At 37.0% G+C, this 26,349-nt stretch overlaps 1 protein-coding gene across 1 annotated transcript in view; it reads left to right on the plus strand.

The window, feature by feature from the left end:
* Sys1 (Sys1 golgi trafficking protein) overlaps positions 1-23,844 on the plus strand; it is a 49,690-nt gene extending 25,846 nt beyond the window's left edge. The window contains exons 3-4 of the mRNA XM_090378689.1: positions 13,909-13,976; positions 23,421-23,844. Coding sequence (XP_090234815.1) covers positions 13,909-13,976; positions 23,421-23,661 — 309 coding nt within the window. The 3' untranslated portion in view covers positions 23,662-23,844. The remainder of the gene's footprint in view (positions 1-13,908; positions 13,977-23,420) is intronic.
* Positions 23,845-26,349: the final 2,505 nt, after the last annotated feature.

The following is a 26,349-nucleotide window of genomic DNA, read 5'->3' on the forward strand; positions in this document are numbered from 1 at the left end:
GATTTTCAGAAAATAAAGACGAAGACTGAACAACGAGCCATCAACTTTTGAACCTCAGTTTTCCTTCCGTATAACCAGCCTCTTCAATATCATGAACTTCTACATGTCATTAAAACAATACGCAACAGCGCCGCTGGGCCAGATGGAATATCTTACATTATGTTACAAAACCTTGGTGAAAAAAATTTACAAATACTGCTGGTCTACTATAACTGGATATTTATGGAAAACATTTATCCCAGCTCTTGGCATCATGCCACAGTTCTTGCCTTTTTGAAACCCGGTAAAGATCCTACTAGTTTTAACAGTTATAGACCTATTTCCCTATCCAGTTGCCTTGGTAAATTACTTGAAAAAATTATTCATAATTGTCTTGTTTGGATCATCGAAACGCAACAACTAATTAGTAATAATCAGCATGGCTTTCGAAAGAACAGGTCCTCCTTAGATCTCATGATCAAAGCTGAGTCTGCAATTCGTAATACCTTTGTAAAAAATGAACATCTTGTTATGGCTTCCATAGACATAGAGAAGGCATTTGATACTACCTGGCATTCAGGTGGTAGATGACTTTCATCAACCAGCAAAATACCACCACTTTGCTTATTGGAGGCTTGAAGTGGTGAAACCCATGTTTAGTCTCTAGAGCAAAGTTTCCGGCACCCCCTCCCCCCCATACTTCTCCTTCAACCCATGCATGGTACTAAGTACTATAGGTTTTGATACCTTTTGTGTTTGGGGTTTCCATAAAAAAAAAAAAAAAAAAATCATGGCATTCTCAGTGACCTCCATGCTCTAAGTCTACGAGGCAACCTTCCTATATTCATCAGGAACTTTCTCCAGACTCACTCATTCCAAGTTTGATACCACAACTCGCTTTCTATGACATTTTTACAGGAAGGAGTGTCACAAGGGTCTGTACTGAGTGCAACCCTTTTTGCCCTTAGAATCGATTCCATCAAAAAAGAACTTCCAAATACTCTTCAGACCTACCTTTATGCCGATGATCTCTCTATTTCTTGCCATTCTCAGAACATGAGATCCATTGAACGGCAACTGTGCAGATATCTTTGAATAAAGTCCAAAGGTGGGCAGAGTTAAATGGCTATCGTCTATCACAGCAGAAAATAGTTGCAATCCACTTTTGTAATCAACGGAAAATGCATACAGATCCTGAACTTCAGATGTCAAACTTTACCATTCCAGTGACTAACAACATCAGATTCTTGGGATTAATCCTTGACAGGAAATTAAATTTCCTTGAGCACATTAAATCTGTGCATATATCCTGCCTCAAAAAGCTGAACATACTAAGAGCTTTATCTGCCTTGTCTTGGGGAACAGACCGTACATCTTTGTTGCTTTTATATAGAGCATTGATCAGATCCTGATTGGATTATGGTGCTCCACTTTATGATTCTGCCCGGAAGAGTACACTAAGATGGCTGGATCCTATACAGCATAGCGCATTGCAGATTGCACTTGGTGCTTTCAGGACATCTCCTTCTCATAGTTTGTACATTAAGATAATGAGCTCCCTCTTTACCTCCGCAGAAAAACGCTGCTTCTTAAGTATGCAGCCAAAATACTAAGTTGCTGGCAGCATCCTATTGAGCCATACCTCTTTAATCCACCACTACAAAACCTCTATAGAAATAAACCCAGTAAAATAAGACCGGCAGGCTTACGCCTAATTGAATTAACACAGAAATGGAATGTTCCTAATATTAATAGGCTACAAGTAATGAAATGCTCTCATCCACTTTGGACACCTCCTCCTCAATTAACTTCCAACACTTATCTACAGAAATGAAGAAAGAATCACCTACCGTCACTTAACATGAAGCAACTCCATGAAAGCCATATTCAGAAATATGCTAATTTATTGCCAATATATACTGATGGCTCCAAATCACATTCAGCCGCAGTGTTTCCCACTACAATCATTTCTGCTGCCCTTCCGCCTGAGTATACCAGCTTCTCTGCAGAACTTCATGCAATACAATTAGCCTTAGAAAACCTGAATCTGTACCCTTCTTTAAAATACATAGTATACATGGACTCTCTGAGCTCAATTACAGCAATACAAAACTTTTCTTGCAAGGTCCATCCTATGTTAAACCAAATCAGAAGCCTCTTATTAAAAATTGAGGAACATCATCAATCAGTGACCTTTTGCTGGATCCCAGCCCATTCGGGGATAAAGGGGAACGAACTTGCTGACAAAACTGCCAAAAATCCGTTAACTTATTGATTATAATCATATCATGGAAACAACATGTCTTGTACAGTGGAAAGAGCTATGGCACATCCAAACCAATAACAAACTTTATCAGTTGAAACAGGATCCACAGCTTTGGCGCTCTAGCATCAAAACAGTACGAAGAGAAGAAGTGCTTGCACGAGCACGGATAGGACATACATACCTGACTCACCTTCATCTACTTACAGGAGAGGAACCTCCTCAATGTCCACACTGTTCCTCACATTTAACAGTCAAACACATTTTCATTGACTGCCCTCACTATCATCAGGACTGAACATCTATCCTCCTTTCCCTAAAAAACCTTTGAGAACCGATGGCATTAAAACATATTATTGGTGATGATGCAAACATCAGTGAATTTTTCTCTTTTTTTGAAAAAAATTGGAATCTATCATAAATTTTAAAAGATCTCTAATAAATTCCAATGAATAGGTGTATTATAGCCTCAGCAGCTTGTGCGCCATTAAACCCCCATAACACACACACACTTTTCTTCTGATCTGAACAGCTGTTGACTTTATAAATCACAAATTATGACTGTGGAAAATTGTTTCCACTTCTAGGGTATATCCAAAGTTTTGCTGCTGATAGCGTCGATCGTGAAGACTGAAAATTTTAATTTCAACAGTATATGGATCAATTTTTTTCTTTTTTCTTAACATGCAACGGGGAAATTTTTTTTTTTTTTTTCTTATGAATATTAGATAACGATAATGTATATATTATTTCACTCTCATTGATTTATTTCATATTTACTTCTTAGCAAATGCAGGCAAATTGTTTTGTCCTTATAAAATAAAATAAAATCGTACCTTCCTTTTGGCCATTCATTTAATTACCTTTTATTTTTTTATTTAGCTTTGCAACTTTTTTTTTGTTTTGCCACTCTTTGTCATAGTTCCTGCATTTAAATTTAAATAATAAAAAAAATGTAAATTTCAATGCAGGAACTATGCAGATACATGTTTTGAAATGAAGATAATTCATGAAACATTTAAAGGTAGCTTGGTTTTATTTATTTTTCTGCATGCCAAGGTAATTATTGCAACAACAAAATAAACCATTACAGAGAACTCTGTAATCATATATATATATGATTCGAACTTCCCATAACGAATTCAATAAATCCAGCGAAAAAATTCGTTATACAGAAAATGTCTTTTTTATTAGAAATTGTTATCTAATTAAATGAAAGCGAATCTACATTTATTTTTAATGTATTTTATTTTAAAAACACTTATTTAAATTACGTTTACACAATTTTTGCCGGTAAGTATCACAAATTTAAAAAATCTGTAATTTTCGTTTGCACAGTACAATTACAAAGAAAACCTGACATTTGTTCAGAGCATTAAAAACATTATCAGGAACATTTTCACAAAACTGTAGACCCATAACCGTTTTAAAAGTGTTAATTATTTCTTTGCGAGTTGACTTTTCTACGGGTTGTTCTGATGCGTCTTCAGCGTCATCATTAATTTCTTCATGATCATGGTCACGTCTAACACTGTTCAGCAGTATTTCATCTTAATTTGGATGTTCTGTTGCAGTCAGATCTTGATCTACATAAACATAACTATATCCAGTGTTATTTCATTTTCAATGTTTCCGGACGATTCTAATAATGTCCAAAAGTTTTTCAGTTGTGAAAGGGGCAGTTCATCTTGTTTGTCCAGTTGTTGTTCAACTTCAGTGCAAATCCCGCTTTTGAAAAACAATTTTGAATAGTGTATTCAGTGACATCGTTTGTCCAAACTTTTGCCAATTCAGAGATGCAATCTCTAAGGTTAATTGTAACCTCCAAGTTTCTATTTTCTGATAACACATTGACAATCTTCATTATTATTCTCTTTCGATAATGAAATTTAAAATTTTTAATAATGCCTTGGTCCATTGGCTGGAGTTTTGATGTTACGTTACGTTTGGTGGTAAAAACAACAACTTCACACTTTTAAGTTTGGCAGAAATACTGGCAGGATATGCCGGACAGTTGTCAACCTGATTTTCCTTTTTTCTTTTGTTATACGCTTGTCTAGTTTTAATATCCATTCTTAAAAAATATTACTTGTCATCCACACTTTTTTATTAAAGGTGTAGTTAACTTCCAAAGATTTTGTGCCGATGACTAAAAGTCTTAATTTTTCACTTCCTGTCATATTTTCTCCAGCTAGCACAGTGATTCTTTCCGCCAAAACATTTATCCTTAAAAGCAAGTGCTCTATTCGGTAAACATTTAAAGAATAAACCATTTCGTCAGTATTAAAAACATCCTTAGGTTCATATTCTTCCAAAATCTTTTAAGGTATTGATCCTCCAACTGTTGCAATCTTCTTTGCTTACATTAACACTTTCTCCACAAATAACCTTTTCCACAATTCTGTGGCACTTCTTAAATTTATCTAGCCACCCAGTGCTCGCATTAAATTCTGTATGTCCAAGGGACTGTGCAAATTTCAGAGCTTGTTGCTTAATTATTGGGCCCGATATTGGTATATTCTTTTCATGTATCATTTGCACCCATTTTAGAACAGCTTTATCAACATCTTCGTATATACACAACTTAATTCGCTTCTTGTCTGCTCCTCCTTCAATTGCATTTAAAATTGATTATCGCTTTTTTAAAATCGTAGATAAACTGCTTGCAGGTATCCCATATTTCTCTTAAAACCCTGGTCAATATCATAGCAATCTTTGCTTTATCATTAATACTTTAAACACTTTCTCTTCGACATTGTTTCCGCAATTGTAAAAATTACTCTACTGCAGCTCTTGCCGATACACACACCACAAACTTCGCTGCACTGGCCGTATAGTGAATTGTTAGTACCGCCTACTCAATGACGTTTGCTTGCCAATTCAACAGTATCACATGACCTTTCCTATCAATCACTTTGAAGAAATATATGACTTTGTGGATTTCTTTTATTCTGCTTTCATTCATATATACACGAAAGAAAATTTATGATTAATGTATGCTGTATGTGATTGATGACAAATTGTTCTAAAAGAACGAAATTAAAAAAAAAAAAAAAAAAAATTCATGAAAACCATCTATTGGGATTCCAGTTAGATGAGAACGGACATATATAATGATTGACAGGAAGGTCACGTAGTAGTAGTAGTGGCACGTGATGCAAGAAAGCAAGTGTATGAGCTTATGCAGCATCAGCCAAAAAAAAAAAAAAATCACACCATTCCCTCCAAATGCCTGTCCAGTTCCTCCTTAAATTTATTTAACCTATCAACTTCCACAACGACAGATGGAAGTTTGTTCCAGCAATTAACCACCCGCTGGCTAAAGGCAAATTTCCGCACATCTATTCTACATCTTTCCTTTCTTAATTTGAACTTATGTCCCCGTAGGTTCGTAATCTGAACAAGTGGAAGGATCCCATCAGAATTCAGCGTGCTCAACCCATTCAAGGCCTTATAGACCTCAATCAGATCACTGCGCAGGTGCCTAGTCTCCAGCCACTGCAATTTGCAGAACTTAAGCCTCTCTTGTTAAGAGGATCCCTTCATTCCCCTCACCAATCGTGTTGCTCTTCTCTGTACACGCTCAAGCAAATCTACATCCTTCCTAAAATGAGGCCTCCAGACCTGTACGCAGTACTCAAGGCGTGGCCTGACCATTGCCTTATACAGAGGGACAATCACCTCCTTTTCCCTGCTAGCAAAATTCCTATATATCATTGACAAAACCCCATGACCTGCCCTAGCAGCCTGTCTGCATTGCTCAGAAAACTTCATATCTGACTGCACAATTACGTGGCACAGTTGAGGTGAGAAGCGAATGTCACTCAGTAGGCGTTACTAAAAACCGACAATGGTAGCATTCTATGTATTACCGCCACAGCATGCTAAAGGTTTACCACAGCGAATTTCGTTTTCCCCTTAGCCAACATCAATTTACAAATCTACCCTATTTATTGTAAAGTTTATGACCACTTTTAAGAAAACCCATTTGGTTTTATAACTGTAACAAAAATGAAACAAAGTCCCTCCTACGGACATCAATGGCCACAAGTGTTCACTAAAAGGATGATTAATTCTAGATGCTAATCCGCAATTTCGGAAGGAAGGAGGCAGTATATTTGAGCGGCTGTTTAGAAGTAAATGCTTGAAAATCTTCAAAAATGCTTTTACTAATTTTTTTAAAAATTTGTTATGGAGAGACTAACGCTTCACTGTATGGCGTTAATTTTACATGTAATTTCATTTCAAGGTGCAATGTTTTGCAAAAAAATTCGTAATATAGAGAAATGCGCTAAATAGAAGTTCATAATAGAGAAGTTCCACTGTATATATGTATTGACAAATCAAGTCCAGTGACCAACCATTTAGACTTAAGAATCCTTGCTTCATTTAAAACTAAGAAATCATCCCGACATAGATGCAAACCCTTATTTAAAATTTAGTTTTAATTTACATACTTGCCATAGCTATTGAAACACAAAAACTAATTCTAAACTTTGAAACAGTTTAGAATTAGTTTCTGCACCTCCCCCCCCCCCTTTTTTAATGAAGTTTGCTACTCTTCAGTGGAGTTGTGTGAATGTCATATATGAAAAATATCACATCATATCATTGTACAGTATATATAAAGGAAGGCCTTCTTGTTCATCACCCCATTGTTCGCCATGATATTGCCATGGGCGATGTAAGGAGTGTAAGGAAATCAGGTGACAACTCAGCGTTGTTATGGGCCTATATGAGAGCTTGAAGGACAGGGTGGATGCCCTCGGAGGATCTAAATTGAGGGACCCATCAAGCTCTCAGCTGCCCACATCAACGCCAGAGCTTGCACTTGGTCATCACGCAACACAGCGGCAACCCCCAAGGCAGAATGCGCTGGTCCCTCAGGAACTAGTAGTTGTTGGTGACTCTATTGTCAGGGAAACGGGGAACATGCTTTGTAAAAAGGATAGGTGGAACAGGACCAGGGTATGTCTGCCAGGGGCAAAGGTTGATGACGTTGTAGAGCAGATATCATCTTTTAAGGGCACAAAAGGTGATATAGTTGTACACATTGGCACTAACGATGTTAAGAGTAGGAGACTGGCGGAATTACTTAACAAGTACAGGTCACTGTTGAAAAAAAGACATAAATTAGGGTTGAAAGTGTCTGCAATTCTGCCCAGACATGATAGGAGGGAGTATATGATGAGAGCCTTTTCGATCAATTTGGCCCTGAAAAGATTGTGCAAGGCTCAAGGGGTAGAATTTTTTTCAGCCTGGTCTGTACTTGTTAACAGGAGAGACTTCTTCTACAGGGATGGGATACACTTAAATAGAAAGAGTGCAAGAATATTTGCTGATGCTATCGAGGCAGTGTTAGGTGGGTCGTAAAACTGCTAGCTTGGGGGGAAACAAGGACTAATAGATTAACAGTAGCCACTGGCAGAGGTAAAAGTGATTCTTGCACTGCTTCTATTGGAATGAGCAGCAGCCTGGAAAACAAGATGCAGGGTATTTCAGAGACTGCTGGGATTCATTTCGGTATATGTAAACACATGGGTTGTGTTAGGATAGCTAAGAATAGGAACAGGTGCATGTATACTTGCGTGTACACCAATGCTAGGAGTTTGGTAAATAAATTTGATGAATTTGAGGTATTGCTCAAAACATCAAAGGCAGATATTGTTGGGATATCAGAGACGTGGTGTCACACAGATATAAGGAATGCAGAACTGGAATTTGGGAAGTACAATGTGTAAAGAAAGGATAGGAAGGGAGGAGGAGTTATGCTATTAGTTAAGAAACACATAAAATCCAAGGAAGTGAAGCCAGTCGACATCGCTGGACAGTGCAGTGTCGAGTCAGTTTGGTGTGACATAATCATTGGGAGATCAAAATTGAATTGAGAGTAGGAGTGTGCTATAGGCCTAATGACTCTGGTGAGTATAATAAGAAACTGTACAGGGAAATAGAGTGAGCCAGTAAATCAGAGAGTATTATAATGGGGGATTTTAAATTCCCGGATATTAACTGGAATTTGTGGGTTAGTCACTCACACACTAGCAAGGCTTTTGTGGATTTATTGAATGATTGTTTTCTACATCAGCATGTTCAGGAGGCAACCAGAAGGAGTAATACTCTTGATCTGATTATCAGTAGTGATTCTTCGTGCATTAAGAATCTGCAGATAAAGGAATCACTAGGTGGCAGTGATCACAGTGTGCTGAAGTGGGATTTACTCAAGGAGGTAACTACCATCAGGGGTAAAGGGAAGGGTTATTGCTTTCGTAAAGGCGACTACGATGGTCTGAAACAGTATTTAAATTCTCTACAGTGGGACCAACTGATGATGTTACAAACAGCAAATTCAAAATGGGAAGCATTCAAAGAACTTATCTTGGAAGCTACTAGGCTTTACATACCAACTAACAAATATTGTTCAAGGTTTAGGCCTAAATGGATGTTAGATGAACTAATCAGACATATGGCAGAGGAGAAAAATGCATGGGATACATATAAATTAATAGGTGACATGGAAACCTATGATAGATATAAGCTGGTCTGTAACCAAGTCACAAAGGAGATTAGGCAGGCAAAGGCAGATTATGAGAAATCCTTGGCAAAGGATGCAAAGAAAAACAGAAAAGAGTTCTTTACCTATATAAACTCTAGAAGGAAAGGGATGAATCAGATTGGTCCACTGGATATTGATGGTTCAACAGTTGAGGATCTTTGCTCAGGTGGCTAACAAACTAAACGAGTGTTTTGCATCTACATTCACACATGAGGAGTTATTCAGGAAGGGGAATGCCAGAGGTGAATTAAACTCAGGCAGTGAGCTAGATGATTTTGTAATAACTGAGAGGAAATTGGAGGAGAAATTGTTGAGTATAAACATAAAAAAGGCACCCAGGGTGCATGGGATCTATCCAGTTGTATTAAAGGAGGCAGCAAAGGAAGTAAGCAAAAACCCTTAGCCATAATTATGAGAGCTTCTTTGGACTCAGGGGAAGTGCCCATGGACTGGAGATGTGTAAATGTGACCCCAATTCACAAATGAGGATCAAAGGCTGACACAAGTAATTATAGACCTGTGAGTTTAACTTCTGTTCCAGGAAAATTAATGGAGGCACTGGTTAAAGAAGCACTGCAGGATCATCTAGACAAGCCTTCAGTTAAAACTCGGACACAGCATGGTTTTTTTAAGGGAAAGTCTTGCCTGACCAATTTGATTGGATACTATGATGCAGTCACAAAAGAACTGGATGCAGGGAATAACTTTGATATTATATACTTGGATCTTAGAAAGGCTTTTGATACTGTTACACATGGAAGACTGCTGCACAAATTGGAGCAGTGTGGCATTGAAGGCAAATTTCTGCTATGGATAAAGGGATGGTTAGGGGGAGAAGACAGAGAGTGGTAATCAATGGACACTGCTCATCATGGACTAATGTTATTAGTGGAGTCCCTCAGGGTTCAGTGTTGGGTCCATTATTGTTTTTTTTTTTTTTTTTATAAATGATATTGATGATGGCATATAAAGCTTAATGTCCAAGTTTTCAGACGATACAAAGGTTGGCAGAGTTGTTAAGGACACTACTGACGCTATGCTGCTGCAACAGGATCTGGAAAGGTTGAGCAGATGGGCTGAGAGGTGGCAAATTAAGTTTAATATTGACAAATGTAAAGTACTACATATAGGAAACAGTAACCCCAGAGCAACGTATCAACTCTGTGGTACTACACTGGCACTGGTAGAGAACAAAAAGGACCTGGGGGTAATTGTGCAGGCAGATATGAAGTTTTCTGAGCAGTGCTGACGGTCTGCAAGAGTAGCTCATGGTGTCTTGTCAATGATATACAGGAATTTTTCTAGCAGGGATAAGGAGGTGATTATTCCCTTGTATAAGGCAATGGTCAGGCCACACCTTGAGTACTGTGTACAGGTCTGGAGGCCTCATTTCAAGAAGGATATAGAGCTGCTGGAATGAGTACAGAGAAGGGCAACAAGATTACTGAATGGAACAAAGGGTTGCTCTTAAGAAGAAAGGCTTAAGTTTTGCAAATTACAGTGTCTGGAGACTAGGCACAGGCGAGGTGATCTGATAGAGGTGTATAAAGCCTTGAATGGTTTGAGTATGCTTAATGCCGATGGGATTCTTCCTCTTGCTCAGAATAATCACCTGAGAGGGTATAAATTCAAATTGAGGAAAGACAGATGTAGGATAGATGTGTGGAAATTTGCCTTTAGCCAGCGGGTAGTTGGTTGGTGTAACAGACTTCCATCCCTTGTTGTGGAAGTTGATAGCCTAAATAAATTTAAGGCTCAGCTGGACAGGTATTTCGAACAAATGGAGGGGTGAAATGGGAGTGATATTTTTTTTTTGGCTGATGCTGCATAAGCTTGCTTTCTTGCATCATATGCCTCTACTAATGCTGTTAATTTGTCACCATTTGTCTGTCATGTGCACACCATATTGGGTCATATTGCTGTTAAATCAGTTTGTTTTGTGTATTTATTGAGATTTTCTCAAAATGTTTTAAAAATTTCATTGCCATTTTCATTTATTTAAATATTTTCAAGAATAATTTTAAAAACCTGACTATATCATCAGTTTTAATACACATTTTACTTTTATTAATGCGATTTACATAAGCATGTGAAGTGCAAAAATTTGATAAAAATGCAAATGAAGATGCCTCTAAAGCTAGGCATGGCTGGAGTGATTTCTTTAAATCCAGTTTCCTGTCATAAAGAACTTTATAAAGAGAAAGAAAAGGAAATAAAACAATCAGAAACAAGTTCTTTCTTTAAGAAAACTGAATTATCAGGGAGGAGGACAAGGCATACATGGAGTGAGGAGGGAGTTGAGCCACCATTGTTTTTCTATTTAGTAATGTTTTTATACTTTATTAAAAGTGCTAAATATGATCTTGAAGAATATGTGATTTTCGTGCACATAATTTTTTATTTTATTTTATTTTATTTTTTTCTTTGCCTTTGGAACATACACCCAGCGATCACCACTGAATTGTGATCACTCCATCTGTAATGGACTATACCATATAACTTGCAGGCAAGTGGTGGTTGTTGCTTAATATGGGGCATATCATGTTTTTCTGGCAAGAACTAGGATCTCTGATGCGTGCATATGACCGTTTCACCGGTGAGGTCTACCAGCAGTGCTTAAGAGATCGTGTGCACCCTGCCATATGGTATTTTATTCCAGACAGAAATGGAATCTTCCAAGATGATATGTGCCATATCATTGGGCCCACACTGTGCATGAGGTTTGAGGAACACAGCGAAGATATCATCCATCTTGATTAACCTCCAGATTCGTCTGACCTCAATCCAATTGAACAACTATGGGATGTTTTGTTGAGAAATAGGTCATCTATTTCTAGTGCGGAAAGCCTTTCAGGCAGTATGGCTGTAGATCCCTATGGACATTTTCAGACATCTAGTGGAATCAATGCCTAGGCAAATAATGGTTGATATCTATACAAATGGTGTCCCAAACACCATATTAGATAGGTGATAACAATTCAGTGGTCACTGAGTGTATCTTTCAAGCAATATATGTCGTGCAAGTTGATTCATTTTATTTATTTGAATAAGCATGGTTAAGTTCAAGAAAATTAACTTTTGCTATATCCTTTTAATAATGATATTTTATAGAAGTCTTTTCTTTGACAGTAGTAAACCATGTACAACTTTTAAGTTCAACAAACCCTGTTCTGCACAAACAGTTCTATGACTTTTCAAATATCCATAAATGGTGATCTCTGGGTAATTGTGAAGATAACCCAGTCCTAACCTTTTTTCTTGCAAAAAAAAAGAAAAAAAGTCTGCTGCTCTCGTTATCAGCTTCAATACGATTACATATCTTTACTGCTGTTAACTTCTAACTTTTATTGGTATATCACAAATATTTAATATTCTGTGTTGGGATTTTCTTTCACTCTGTTACTTTTCTTCTAAACATTTCATTTTTAATGGGATAACCTCATTTTTGAGGAGGTCCTCCCATTGACCCAACAAAGTGAAATGGGATGCCAAACAGTCTCATTTTTTTCCAGCAGTGCCATTTAGAAGTTTTATGCATAACATAAAATTTTTGTGTATTTCACAAATAGTACTTTTTGTAGTTTTATTGGATGTGGTCAAGTTGACTGCACAACAGGAAATAATCCTTGACACTGTTGGGACTAAAACACTTGTCTCTTATATCTGTAACATTCAATTTTATAAGTGAGACATATTACATGGATAACATTTCAAGGTAAAAGTATATAAAGAAAACAATCATAATAAAATGTTTACTCATTCACCATCTCCTCCCAATAGGCAGTGAATCAGCAAACACTGTTCCTTTCCCATTTGAGAATTTTTTCCCCAAAATAAAACCTCTCTTATACTCCTAGCTCTATCCAAAAGAGGGCATTCAGATTAAAATATGATCCTTCACTTCCAAACTAATTGCACTTCCTATCATACAAACATTAATTAGACATCAAAGAAGGCAGAAGAAGGATAACAGCGTCACCTTATGAATAAATTTATTGACTGAAGATATAATAATTACTTGTGCGAATCTAATGAATAATATATATCCATTTATATACATAGACGACCTCTGGAAACCAGGCAAAAACCAGTTGTAATCAGCCTTCTGCACTAAGTGGGACTCTGCTGTAGTCACCTTTCCTCTTCAAGAGCATCTCGTGGGATGCATGATGACTCTTCCTATGATTAAAGCTGGTCCCTTTCAAAATCAGCCATGTGGTAGGCGATGGCATACCACCACATTATCTGATGCCACAGAGACCATAACAAAACCAACTCCAAAAACTGCTGTTAAAGGAAGACCTGCAACTAGGTGGAAGGATAGGATCAGTGAACTTTTGGGCATGACATTTTGTGAATCCACTCATATAGCACATGATCTAATGTGCTACATGAGTGGCATATCTAACTGAAGATATAATAATTACAGTTGGAGGAATTTGTTGGTGGCCACAACAGCTCCTCGGGGAACTATGCGACTGGAAGAAGTAGAATCATACAAACATTCAGTTTTTGCTGCCTGCTTTTACAGATATTTCCATGGGCACTGTTCTTCTGAATTAGCATCATAATTTCACCTCTTACTTTCAAACCAGTCTGAACACATGCCTCAACTAGTCAACATCATTTATCCAGTCTACTTCTGTTCGTTGGAACAATTTTCTCTCCCATGTATTTTATGAAAATTATATTTCATAGATATTCAAGACTCAAAAAAAGTATTTTTATCTTCTCAAGGAACACACAAAAGGTATTGGAATCTATAAACTAAAGTACTACAGGTTCCAATACCTTTAATGTGTTGGTTTGCCATAAAAAAAAAAGACTTCAAGTAATCACTTAATATTTAATCTCATTCACAAAATGTATGTAGCTGAAAACTTTGTTTATAAATTCCACGTGATTACAAAGCCTTTAAGTTTGTCTTGAATATGTTACATCTAATAGCTGTGTACGGAATCAGTATTATACTAAACATAACAGTCTTTGATGGGGACTATTAAATGTTATTTTTAATGTAGTTAAAAGCAAAACTGAAGTTTGTAAAATAAAAATGCATGCTGTAAAGTAGAATTTTTAACATTAATTTTCTTTTCTACTTTTTTACTAGGTGATTCATGTCAAAGACTTCCATGGACGCTGTATCATAGTTTCCTATTTATTTAATTCATTATGTTGGTAAGTTAAGTATTTTAATGAATGGAATAAATGGTATGTATCTTTTTCTTCCTCCCTTCCCATCCCTTGAGAGAGAAAGGGAGGTGTCGAGAAAAAGAAAAGTAAGAAATCTTATTTTCTAAATACAGTAAAACCCCAAAAATCTGGCACTTTTTGAAAATGTGTAATATAAAAAAAATAGATTCTAGTAATCAAAGAAATTACTTCATCCAACATACATGGGTGCTATTTGTTCAGTAGTTCTAATTATATGGAAATTGCAATTTATGTACATTTATTTATGTATGCCAAAGCAGCATGTCTCATTATACATAGTAGTCATGGTTGAGATTCTGTTAATTAACTCAGATGGTACTCTGAAAACAAATACTGTTTGGTGTGTTTCATGAATATCATTGCTTTCCATAGTAGTAGTAGTAGTAGTAGTGGCACATGATGCAAGAAAGCAAGTGTAGGAGCTTATGCAGCATCAGCCAAAAAAAAAAAAAAATCATCACACCATTCCCTCCAAATGCCTGTCCAGTTCCTCCTTAAATTTATTTAACCTATCAACTTCCACAACGACAGATGGAAGTTTGTTCCAGCAATTAACCACCCGCTGGCTAAAGGCAAATTTCCGCACATCTATTCTACATCTGTCCTTTCTTAATTTGAACTTATGTCCCCGTAGGTTCGTAATCTGAACAAGTGGAAGGATCCCATCAGAATTCAGCGTGCTCAACCCATTCAAGGCCTTATAGACCTCAATCAGATCACCGCGCAGCTGCCTAGTCTCCAGCCACTGCAATTTGCAGAACTTAAGCCTCTCTTGGTAAGAGAATCCCTTCATTCCCCTCACCAATCGTGTTGCTCTTCTCTGTACACGCTCAAGCAAATCTACATCCTTCCTAAAATGAGGCCTCCAGACCTGTACGCAGTACTCAAGGCGTGGCCTGACCATTGCCTTATACAGAGGGACAATCACCTCCTTTTCCCTGCTAGCAAAATTCCTATATATCATTGACAAAACCCCATGACCTGCCCTAGCAGCCTGTCTGCATTGCTCAGAAAACTTCATATCTGACTGCACAATTACTCCCAGGTCTTTTTCATTTTCTACCACCTTAAGTGTAGTACCACACAGTTGGTACATTTCTCTGGGGTTACTTCTACCCATATGCAGTACTTTGCATTTGTCAAGGTTGAACTTCAGTTGCCACTTCTTAGCCCATCTGCCCAAATTATCTAGATCCTGTTGCAGTAGCACACTGCCATTACTGTCATTAACAACCCTGCCAACCTTTGTGTCATCTGCAAACTTCGACATTAAGCCTGATATACCTTCATCAATATCATTGATAAATACACAAAACAACAGTGGACCCAACACCGAACCCTGTGGGACTCCACTAATAACATTAGTCCATGAAGAGCAGCACCCATTGATTACCACCCTCCGTCTTCTCCCACTTAACCATCCTTTTATCCATTGTAGCAACTTACCCTTAATACCATTCTGCTCCAATTTGTACAGTAGTCTTCCATGCGCAACAGTGTCAAAAGCTTTCCTGAAATCCAAGTATATGATATCAAAATTATTTTTCGCATCCAGTTCCTTTGTGACCACATCATAATAACCAATCAAATTTGTCAGACAAGACTTTCCCTTAACAAACCCATGCTGTGTTTGAATTATTGCTGCAGTCTTGTCTAGATGATCCTGCAATGCATCTTTAACCAGCGACTCCATTATTTTACCCGGAACAGAAGTTAAACTAACTGGTCTGTAATTACTCGTGTCACCCTTCGATCCACCTTTGTGAATTGGGGACACATTTGCACATCTCCAGTCCGTGGGAACCTCCCCTGAGTCCAAGGATGCTCTCATAATTATGGCTAAGGGTTTGCTTAGTTGCTTTGCCGCCTCCTTTAAAATAACTGGATAGATCCCATCCACCCCAGGTGCCTTTCTTATGTTTAACTTCAACAATTTCTCCTCCACTTTGCTCTCAGTTATTACAAAATCATTAAGCACACTGCTACAATTTGATAACCTTCTTCCATTTTCAAACTGTAATAATTCCTCACGTGTGAATGTAGATGCAAAATACTCATTCAGTTTGTTTGCTATCTGAGCAGGATCATCAACAGTCGAACCATCGATGTCAAGTGGACCAATCATATTCTTCCCCTTCCTTTTAGAGTTTATATAAGTAAAGAAATCCTTGCTGTTTTTCTTAGCATCCTTTGCCAAAGATTTCTCGTAATCCGCCTTCGCCTGCCGAACCTCCTTTGTGACCTGATTACAGACTAGCTTATATCTGCCACAGGCTTCTGCGTCACCTGATAATTTATATGCATCCCATGCATTTTTCTTCTCTGTCACGAGTCTCATTAGTTCATTTGATAACCATTTAGGCCTAAACCTTGAACGATATTTCTTAATCGGTATATAAAGTCTAGTAGCTTCCACGATTAATTCCTTGAATGCTTCCCACTTAGAATTTACTGTTGGTAACATCGTCAGTTGATCCCACTGTACAGAATTTAAAAACTGTCTGAGACCACTGTACTCCCCTTTACGGAAGCAAAAACCCTTTCCTTTACCCCTGACGGTAGTTACCTCTTTGAGTAAATCCCACTTCAGCACACTGTGATCACTGCCACCTAGTGGTTCCTTTATCTGCAAATTCTTAATACACGAATGATCACTGCTGATAACCAGATCAAGAGTATTACTTTCTCTGGTTGCCTCTCGAACATGCTGCTGCAGAAAACAATCATCCAATAAATCCACAAAAGTCTGACTGGTGTGTGAGTGACCAACCCACAAGTTCCAGTCAATATCTGGGAAGTTAAAATCCCCCATTATAAGACATTCAGATTTACTGGCCCACTCTATTTCTCTGTACAATTGTTCATTGTACTCATTCAAGTCATTAGGCCTATAACACACTCCTACCCTTATTTTTCCTTTCGCAGTGCTTATCTCGCACCAAATTGACTCAACAGAGCACTGTTCATCTATATTAACTGGGTGCACTTCCTTTGATTTTATGTTTTTCTTAATTAACAGCATAACACCCCCTCCCTTTCTGTCCTGTCTATCCTTTCTGTACACATTGTACTCCCCAAATTCCAGTTCTGCATTCCTTATATCTTTGTGTGTCCTGATGTCACTTAAATTCAAACCATGATATGAATGGTTTGTTGATAATCAAAGTTCATAAAGTCTGTCACTAAATTTATGACTTGTAATGTGATTTCAAAAATCACTTCTCTACACAACTAACATCATTGAGAAATGCATGCATTTCTCAATTGTAGGCTTAGCATATTGCTTTAGGAATTTTTCGAAGCATAGATTCCATGCCTTAAGTTAAAAACAAAACAAAACAAAACAAAACATGTAAATAAAAATAAACTGTTCCCTTTATAAGTTTATGTGGCATTCCTTATTCCAGATAGTTTGAATGATAGTACAGGTCGACCATCACTAATCCGGCCACCGGTAATCTGGTTCCACCATTAATTCAGACATAATTTCTGTGAACATAATTTCAAATTTCCCAGGTCGACACACCGACCTGCCGCTTCTGTTTTCGTGGCATTGGTTGCAACATCAGCTGTTGGTGCGAACTCGTAAACACTGGCAAGCCATTCCCACTTGTTTTTCTGCATTTATTATTATAACCTGCTCACATTTAGCCCCAGCCATGGTTCAGTGCATAAAGAAAGTGCCTCTCATGGTGTAAAGCGCAAATCCTCTACGACATTGCCCGCATTGCCCGGCCATACGGTTTGAAGATCAATGCTGGTAAGACAAAGGCCCTGACAACAGATGGGTCGCAAGCCACCATCTATCTCGAAGGCGTCCAGATCGAGCAAGTGCAGGACTTTAAATACCTTGGGTCGCTGGTCCAGGAGAAGAAAGTTGCATCCACCATGGAAATTCACAGCAGAATTGGACAGGCGGCCACTGCGTTCGCCTCGCTCAAATGGTGTCTGTGGAAGAGGACCAACATTTCCACAAAGACTAAAATCCGACTCTTCCGGACTTTGATCCTGCCCATTCTTCTTTACGGATCGGAAACATGGATTTGTCTCAAGTTAGATTTGAACAAACTTGAGGTATTCCAAATGCGATGCCTGCGGCAGATCTTGGGCATCTCTCTTCGCGACCGCATCACTAATGATACCATCCGCGCCAGATGTCAACAGCAACCAACCATTGCCGACCAAATCCAGAAGCGAAGGCTCAGATGGTTTGGCCACGTATGTAGAATGGGCACGAACAGAATACCATCCACACTCCTTTGGAGACAACGACCCACCCAATGGAGCATCCAACAGACCGCGCCTAGGAAAACGTGGGCCAAGCAAGTGGAAGATGACTTGAAGAGCCGACGTCTCGACCTTAACCAGGCCAGGACTGAAGCCATGGATCGTAAGGTATGGAAGAACATCACAGAGCAAGTCCGAAACCCTGCGGCACCTACAGCAGCATACTGGTTGCGTGGCCAACCGCCTCCCCCAGCTGCCAGCTAAGGACCAAAGAAGAAGAAGAAGAAAGCGCAAACACCATACATTGTCCATAACAGATAAAGTTGAACTTCTGAAAAAACTCGACAGCGGTGTGTCTGTAAGAAGTTTAACTCTGCTTAATTGTAAATTCCAGCAATTTCTCTCAATTCCTCTTATCTTAGTAATTTTCTTTTAGCCATTCCTTTTTAGATTTTTTTTTTTTTTTTTTTTACAACACACTTATACAAACTTACGGAAAAACACAACACAATATGATGGATAATACAGCGCACTAAGGAACTTGTTTTCACAAAATCTCTAACAATACTGACAAACTTATTACGATGTTTGAGAGTTTATTTTATCGTAATTAGTTTTATTTCAGCGCTCGCCGCACGTGCAATACACTAATCACAAACGACCTTCATATGTATGTCATAATAGCGTCACACATATGTGGCCGACACGGCTTCTCAAGAAATAAAGTAACCAACATAATGTGGCTACATTGGCCACATACATGCGACATAAAAAAATATTTTTTTTATATATTTTAAGTGAAAAAACGACAAAATTGACATTACAATATTTATTTTAGAATTACTAATCAAATTATTTCCTAAATATTTTTTGGCCCCTGGGGAATTTTTTTCTTAAACTAGCTTGACAATCAACGTGTTATAGGTACAAGGAGGTGGTTAGCTGTTGGATAAAATGTATGTGCTGAAATAACCCACCGGTGATCCAGCATCCCACAGGTCCCAATGCTGCCGGATTAGTGATGGTCGACCTGTAGTTAGTATTAATAGTGCAAATGATGCAAGAAAGCAAGCTTATACAGCATCAGCCAAAAACACAAAAAAAAAATTTTTTTCCATATTACCTCTACTTTCCCTCCAATAGTTTGTCTAGTTTTCCTTGAATTTATTTAAGCTATCAACTTCCACAACAGAAGTTGGTTCCAGCAATCAACCTGCTGGCCAAAGGCAAACTTCACATCTGTTCTGCAACCATCCTTCCCCAATTTGAATTTATGTCCCCTCGTGCATGTAGACTTAGCATGACAAAGATTCCCATCAGCAGTGAGCCAGCTCAATCCATTCAAAGCCTTAGATACCTCAATCAGATAATCTAGCAGGTGCCTAGCCTGCAGATGCTGCAGTTTGTAGAACTGAAGCTTTTTGTGGTAAGATCACCCCTTTATTGCCCATTCCAGATCTTCATCATTCCTAAAATGAGGGCTCCAGACCTGTATGCAGTACTGAAGATATAGCCTGACTACTGACCTGTACTGGTATAATGGCTTCCTTATCCCTGCTATCAAAGTTCCTGTATATCATTAACAAAACCCCATGAGTTGTCCTGGCAGTCTGCCTACACTGGTCAGAGAACTTCATATCTGACTGCACAATTACCACCAGGTCTTTTTCATTTTTCACTGCCCTGGGTATAGTACCCATCAATGCTTGTTTTGAATTTTTATATTAGCATTAGCATTAGCATTAGTAGAGGCATTTGATGCAAGAAAGCAAGCTTATGCAGCATCAGCCAAAAAAAAAAAAAAAAACCCCTTCCACTTCACCCCTCTGTTCGTTCAAAATACCTGTCCAGCTGAGCCTTAAACTTATTTAGGCTATCAACCTCCACCACAAGGGATGGCAGTCTGTTCCACCAACCAACCACCCGCTGGCTAAAGGCAAATTTCCGCACGTCTATCCTACATCTGTCTTTCCTCAATTTGAATTTATGCCCTCTCAGGTGATTTTTTTGAGCTAGAGGAAGAATCCCATCAGCATTGAGCATGCTTAAACCATTCAAGGCTTTATACACCTCTATCAGATCACCTTGCTGGTGCCTAGTCTCCAGACACTGTAATTTGCAAAACTTAAGCCTTTCTTCATAAGAGCACCCCTTTGTTCCATTCACTAATCTTGTTGCCCTTCTCTGTACTCGTTCCAGCAGCTCTACATCCTTCTTGAAATGAGGCCTCCAGACCTGTATACAGTACTCTAGGTGTGGCCTGACCATTGCCTTATACAATGGAATAATCACCTCCTTATCCCTGCTGGAAAAATTCCTGTATATCATTGACAATACTCCATGAGCTACTCTTGCAGCCCGTCTGCACTGCTCAGAGAACTTCATATCTGCCTGCACAATCACCCCCAAGTCCCTTTCATTCTCTACCACTGTCAGTGTAGTACCACAGAGTTGATACGTTGCTCTGGGGTTGCTGTTTCCCATGTGTAGTACTTTACATTTGTCAATGTTAAACTTCATTTGCCACCTCTCAGCCCATCTGCTCAACCTTTCCAGATCCTGTTGCAGCAGCATAGTGTCAGTAGTGTCCTTGACAACCCTGCCAACCTTTGTATCATCTGCAAACTTGGACATTAAGCTTGATATACCATCATCAATATCATTTATAAATACAGAAAACAATAATGGACCCAACACTGAGCCCCGAGGGACTCCACTAATAACATTAGTCCACGATGAGCAGTGTCCATTGATTACCACTCTCTGTCTTCTCCCCCTCAACCACCCCTTTATCCATAGCAGCAATTTGCCTCCAATGTCACACTGCTCCAATTTGTGTAGCAGTCTTCCATGTGCAACAGTATCAAAAGCCTTTCTAAGATCCAAGTATATAATATCAAGGGATATATCTTTAATTTTGAAAACATTCACTTTCAGAGTAATCTTATATATATAGGAACCTTCTTTTTATCAACCTGTGCAATAACAGGTCACACGAGCACTCTATCTTTCATTTATTTTTTTGAAGGCTATTGTGGGAATTATCGAAACTGAGTTATAAATTCTTGCTGCTTCCACAAGAAGGGAGCATTTACTGAAACTGTAAAATTTCACAAACTGCTCTTATTGATTTTTTGTTAAAATAATATAATAGTTAAGAATCCTCTTCTCACACCAAATGACAAGAAAGGTTTTTATAGTTTGAATAATATTTCATTATCAATCAATTTGAAAATTCTGGTTAAAGTTAAAATTGTCCGCAACTTCATAGCAGCCTTATAATCCATGTTTTTCATTTAAATTCCATAGTTTATGCTATGCTAATGTCTCTTGACATTCCAAGCGAAAATACTACTATTTATATTATCAGAAGTATATTGCATCTTAAGTTAGAACAGAAGTTCCAGTATAGTGATTAAAAGGCATAATTTTAATGCAGATCTGAAATACTTGAAGGACACATCACTTCATTTAGATTGAATTTGATTTAATTAAAATAATTTACGTATAATTTCAGGCTGTGCTTCAAACCTTCTACTCTGACATAATATTTATTAAATTTATTAAGGTAAATTTAACTTATGTAGTACTGAGATATTAAATTTCACTTAGTGTCCTGCCTGAGTCACTTTAAAACAAACTACTGAAGTTAACTTAAAAAGCCAACTAGTAAACTGCCAAATGTTTTCAAAAGTTTTCAAATTAAATGTAAAGTTTTAACATAACTGTAAAAGCCTTGATTTAAGGCTTTGAATAACCCTGTGCTTAATCTGTGAGAGTGTGGAGATTGCTGTCAGTATAACAAGTTCAGTTTATGTCTAACAATCAGAAAAACAGTTTAAATTTGGAGTTTTGTTTTGATTGTAAATATTGTATATAAGAGCAAAGAATTTCAGAATTTACATAACATTTGAATTTTAATTTTAAGGAGGGGGGAGAACAATAGCAGGTATGTTGGAAGGTACAGTTTCTTTCTTTCTTTCTTTTTTTTTTTTTTTTTTTTTTTTTTGAGATGAAAGACAACATATTGTTGAAAATGGGAAACTTTAAAATATTATTCTTGATTCTGAATTCTAAATGGGATAATCAGATTAAAAACTATCTTAAGAATTAAAAGCTTATTAAAAAAATATATAGTATTTTCCCAACTACTTTATGACCAAATTGGGGTAATAAAGCTGGAGGGAAAATTAAACATTGAAGTATGTGTGCAATATGCTTTTTGCCTGAACACTGTGTTATAATTTGGCTATGCTTAGCTGAAAAACAATGTAGCCATAATTCTTTATGACATTTTATTTTATTTATTTCAGTAAATAAAATATTTTATTTACTGAAAAATGCCTATTGGGTGTACAGGTTTCACCGTGTACCCAATAGGTATTTTTCAGTTTGTCAAAGGGAAAATAAAAAAATTTCAGTGCTCTTTGTATCTTTTAGAAGAGGTGAAAAAAAAAAAAAAAAAAAATTCACTGATATAGGGAATTTATTAATTTTATTTTTTATTTGTACAGCTTTCAGTAATTTCACTTATTAATAAAAGTTTTTGGCGAAGGTAAAGAAAGCCTGCACGAGAAAGCCTGTAACGGCATTTGTATTGTTGCTCGCACGGTAAACAGACGGGGCGTGTTATCAGTCAGGGGTAGAAATTGAATCCCGTGGGAGATCGAAACCCTCCCGAAGTGGAGGGGGTACCCTGACCTTTTTTCTTTAGAATCACTGGTGGACTAGTGGATAAATTGTTTATCAAGGGGGGAAAAAAGGCAAAGGAAGCCCACACAAGAAACACGGCAAACTTTGAAAAAGTTTACTGGTGAAATTACGTTACAAACATTTTTTATGACGCCAGAACTTCCAATATGACTCTGTTCGTGATTCAATTAGTGATTCTAAAGAAAAAAGGTCAGGTTATCCCCCCCCCCTCCACTTCGGGAGGGTTTCAAGCTCCCGTGGGATTCAACTTCTACTCCAGACCAATAACACCCACCGTCTGTTTACCGAGCGAGCAACAATACAAGTGCCATTATGGCAAAGTACTTTTACCAGTAAATTTCATCAAACTTTTGCATTCTTCTCGTGCAGGCTTTCTTTACCTTGGCCAAATTTTTTTTTCCCTAAGTAAATATTGTATTCTATTTTGTGTTTATTTATTTATTTATTTTTTTTTTTTTTTTTTTTCAGCTCAGTGGGATTGTGGTATTTTGTACAGAGGACGAAGCAATGCTTAGATTTCACAGTTACAGCTCATTTTCTTCATTTTATAGTGTGTTGGATTTGTAACAGTAGTTTTCCACATACACTGTCATGGTGGCTGTTGAACATTGTATGCATTACCGTTATGTGTGTGTGTGGAGAATTTCTGTGCATGAGAACTGAACTAAAAGCAATTCCCTTAAGCCTAGGACCTAAGGCCGATTTATAGGTAAAGTGGTGCATTTGGAAATTAAATCTTCCAATCAGTGACAGTTGAATAAAAAATAAATTTATTTTTTACATTTTATAACAAGTAGTCAAACATGAAAATGAATTATTTTCAGCAACAAACTCTTAACTGAAGTGATGATGTCTTTATAAAACTTGTTATTTATGGTAAAGAGGAAATGAAGCGAGCTCATCCTTAATTATCAAGACTGCTAATTTGTTAATCTGTTAATAGTTAATTACTGTATACAAGATCTGATTTTTTTATAACTATTGGACTAGTCTGAACATTAATGTATATCAAGTTTTTTGAATTTCGAAATCGCAATAATAAAGAGGTTTAGGCTCTGAAATTGTTTATTGTAACTTATTTCTCTTAACAGATACCTTTTAACTGTTTAGCATCATCAAAAAGGAACATAGATTAGAGAAAAGACCTTGTGCATTGGGGAACATATCAACAATAAAATTACTTGATGACCAATGGAACTGTATTAAAGCAAATGTACAAAATTAAAATAAAAGTGAATAGAAATAATATACTAAAAAAAAAAAAAAACAATAAAAATATATACAGGGTAAAATATGTTAAAATCACAAAATTGATTAAAATCAAAAACATGGTAGCTTTTGAGGTGGTCCACACCAACCAGTGGTATACGGCTTTGTCATTAGTTATGACAACTGCAATTCACTGTAGCCATTCCTGGAATTTTCTTGTACCTAACAGATAAATTTGTCTTATTTTGCTAGTTTTAAATGTAACAGATTCAAATTAGTATTAATAAAAGCAAAATAATGTAGGAAGCCTACCTGTTTAGCACTAACTATCCTGATGATACTTTAAGGAGTCCTTATGTGCTGTGATGTAATGACTAGGTCGTAGATATAGCTTAGCTTAATTTTTCAGCACTCACCTCATTGTAATCCACTTAAAAACTTGGTTGCAAGTTTTACCACGTACATAGTGGTTATGAGATTCTAATAACTTGCAGGAATTATAAATTTAAAACTACGTTATGGGCTTTAAAAATTTTTCTAAGAATTCTATGGTGTGTCTAATTAAAATAAATTAAATGAAGTGAGATAAAAGCTAATAGCTGCACATGAGCGACTTTCGAAATCGTCTTCAGTTAGCTATAGTGGGGGGGAGAGCGCACGAGTGTGTTATATACAGGTTGAGTTCCCGAAATGCATTTCAGTGCACGTGGAAACTTAATACATGCTATATTAAACAAAAAGATTCCCGCCAACTTCTCCCCTATTTGGAATTTAGTATTTTAAGAATACAACCAATTTTGATAATTCAGTAAACTTTGCAACTCAAATTAATTCATACCTGGAAAAGAGGGTCTCCTCCACTGGAAAAATGGTTTGAAAATTTTGACATCAAATGTGCCGAATGGAGACTATTTTGATATTACACCAAAAGAAAAGAAATACATATTGTATTCTTAAAATGATCTTGTTTAGTATTTAAACATTATAATTAATTTGATTTTAGTGGTTCCTTAGAAAGAACTTCAATGCGTATACCACATTGTGGCCCTTTCAGTCCTGCTATAATTATTGAAATAAATTCATACTGATGTATTTGTCAGCATACTGTCTTTCAACTGAAATTGTTTTTCAAATAAAGGGCTAAATAAAATTTACAATACACTACTGTACTGTAGCAGGAGAAACAACAAGCAGCTCAAGATTGCTGATCTTGAGCCACCTATTGTTGAAGTGAAACTTCTTTAGGTATGCCCAAGGCAGTTTTCACATGGGAGTAACTTGCATCCGTGGATTGACAAAAATGCGACACAATGACGAACTCTGTATGTAGCTGCTGTGCATGATGTAATCAGTACCCCTACAGCATGGCTACTGTGTAACTCACATGTGTTACATTTTAAATTTGCTATATCTCAGCTTTAAAAACCAAAATATTTCTTTTGTCATTCTTTACTGTATTTCTTAAAAAAATTCGGCAGGAAAAAATTTATAATTCAACATGCTGAAGACTAATAGTGAACGTTGTGAAGCAATAGAGCACGTATACGTGCAATGCAACCACCTCCATTGAGTACAAAGGAGAGATCTGTAAAAACTTTGTAATAAACTTGTAAAACAATTGTAACATATTAAACCACTATAACATTGAAATAATAAACATTTCAAAAGATTCTAAAGAAGTTTCACTTAATTTCCACTATGCTCGGCACACAATTTTTTTTTTCTCCCTGCTATAACAAAAAACGTAAGTCTATGTAAAACAAACATCAGATTACTTTTTTTGACTAACAAAGAGTGAAGCTTGACATGCATGTTGTGATGAGTAGTACAAATTTGGCACTGCGTATATGAACTGTTGTGATTTATGCTGACTTAGAAGTAATATTTTATTAAATGTAACATAAATATACTTCTACTACCTTTAGCAAATCTAATGGTGACGTATAGGTTAGGAATCACTGGTATTTCCTGTCATTAATTTTTTTTATTGCTTCCCTTTAAAACTGTAATAGAGTGCATGTAAAATCAGCTATCTGAAATATCCTTCGTTGTAACTGTTTTGGGATTCTACTGTATCCAGCACGAGTAGTAAGTTGTTTGTTATCCAATTTTTTAAATGCAGAGACAGTGAGACATTTGATTGTCTAGTGATCTTTATTGACACACTTTAAAAACAGAAATACAGATA

Source organism: Mastigoproctus giganteus, chromosome 7 (genome assembly GCF_048544385.1).
Source record: "Mastigoproctus giganteus isolate SK-2022 chromosome 7, ASM4854438v1, whole genome shotgun sequence".
NCBI classification, from domain to species: Eukaryota; Metazoa; Arthropoda; class Arachnida; order Uropygi; family Thelyphonidae; genus Mastigoproctus; species Mastigoproctus giganteus.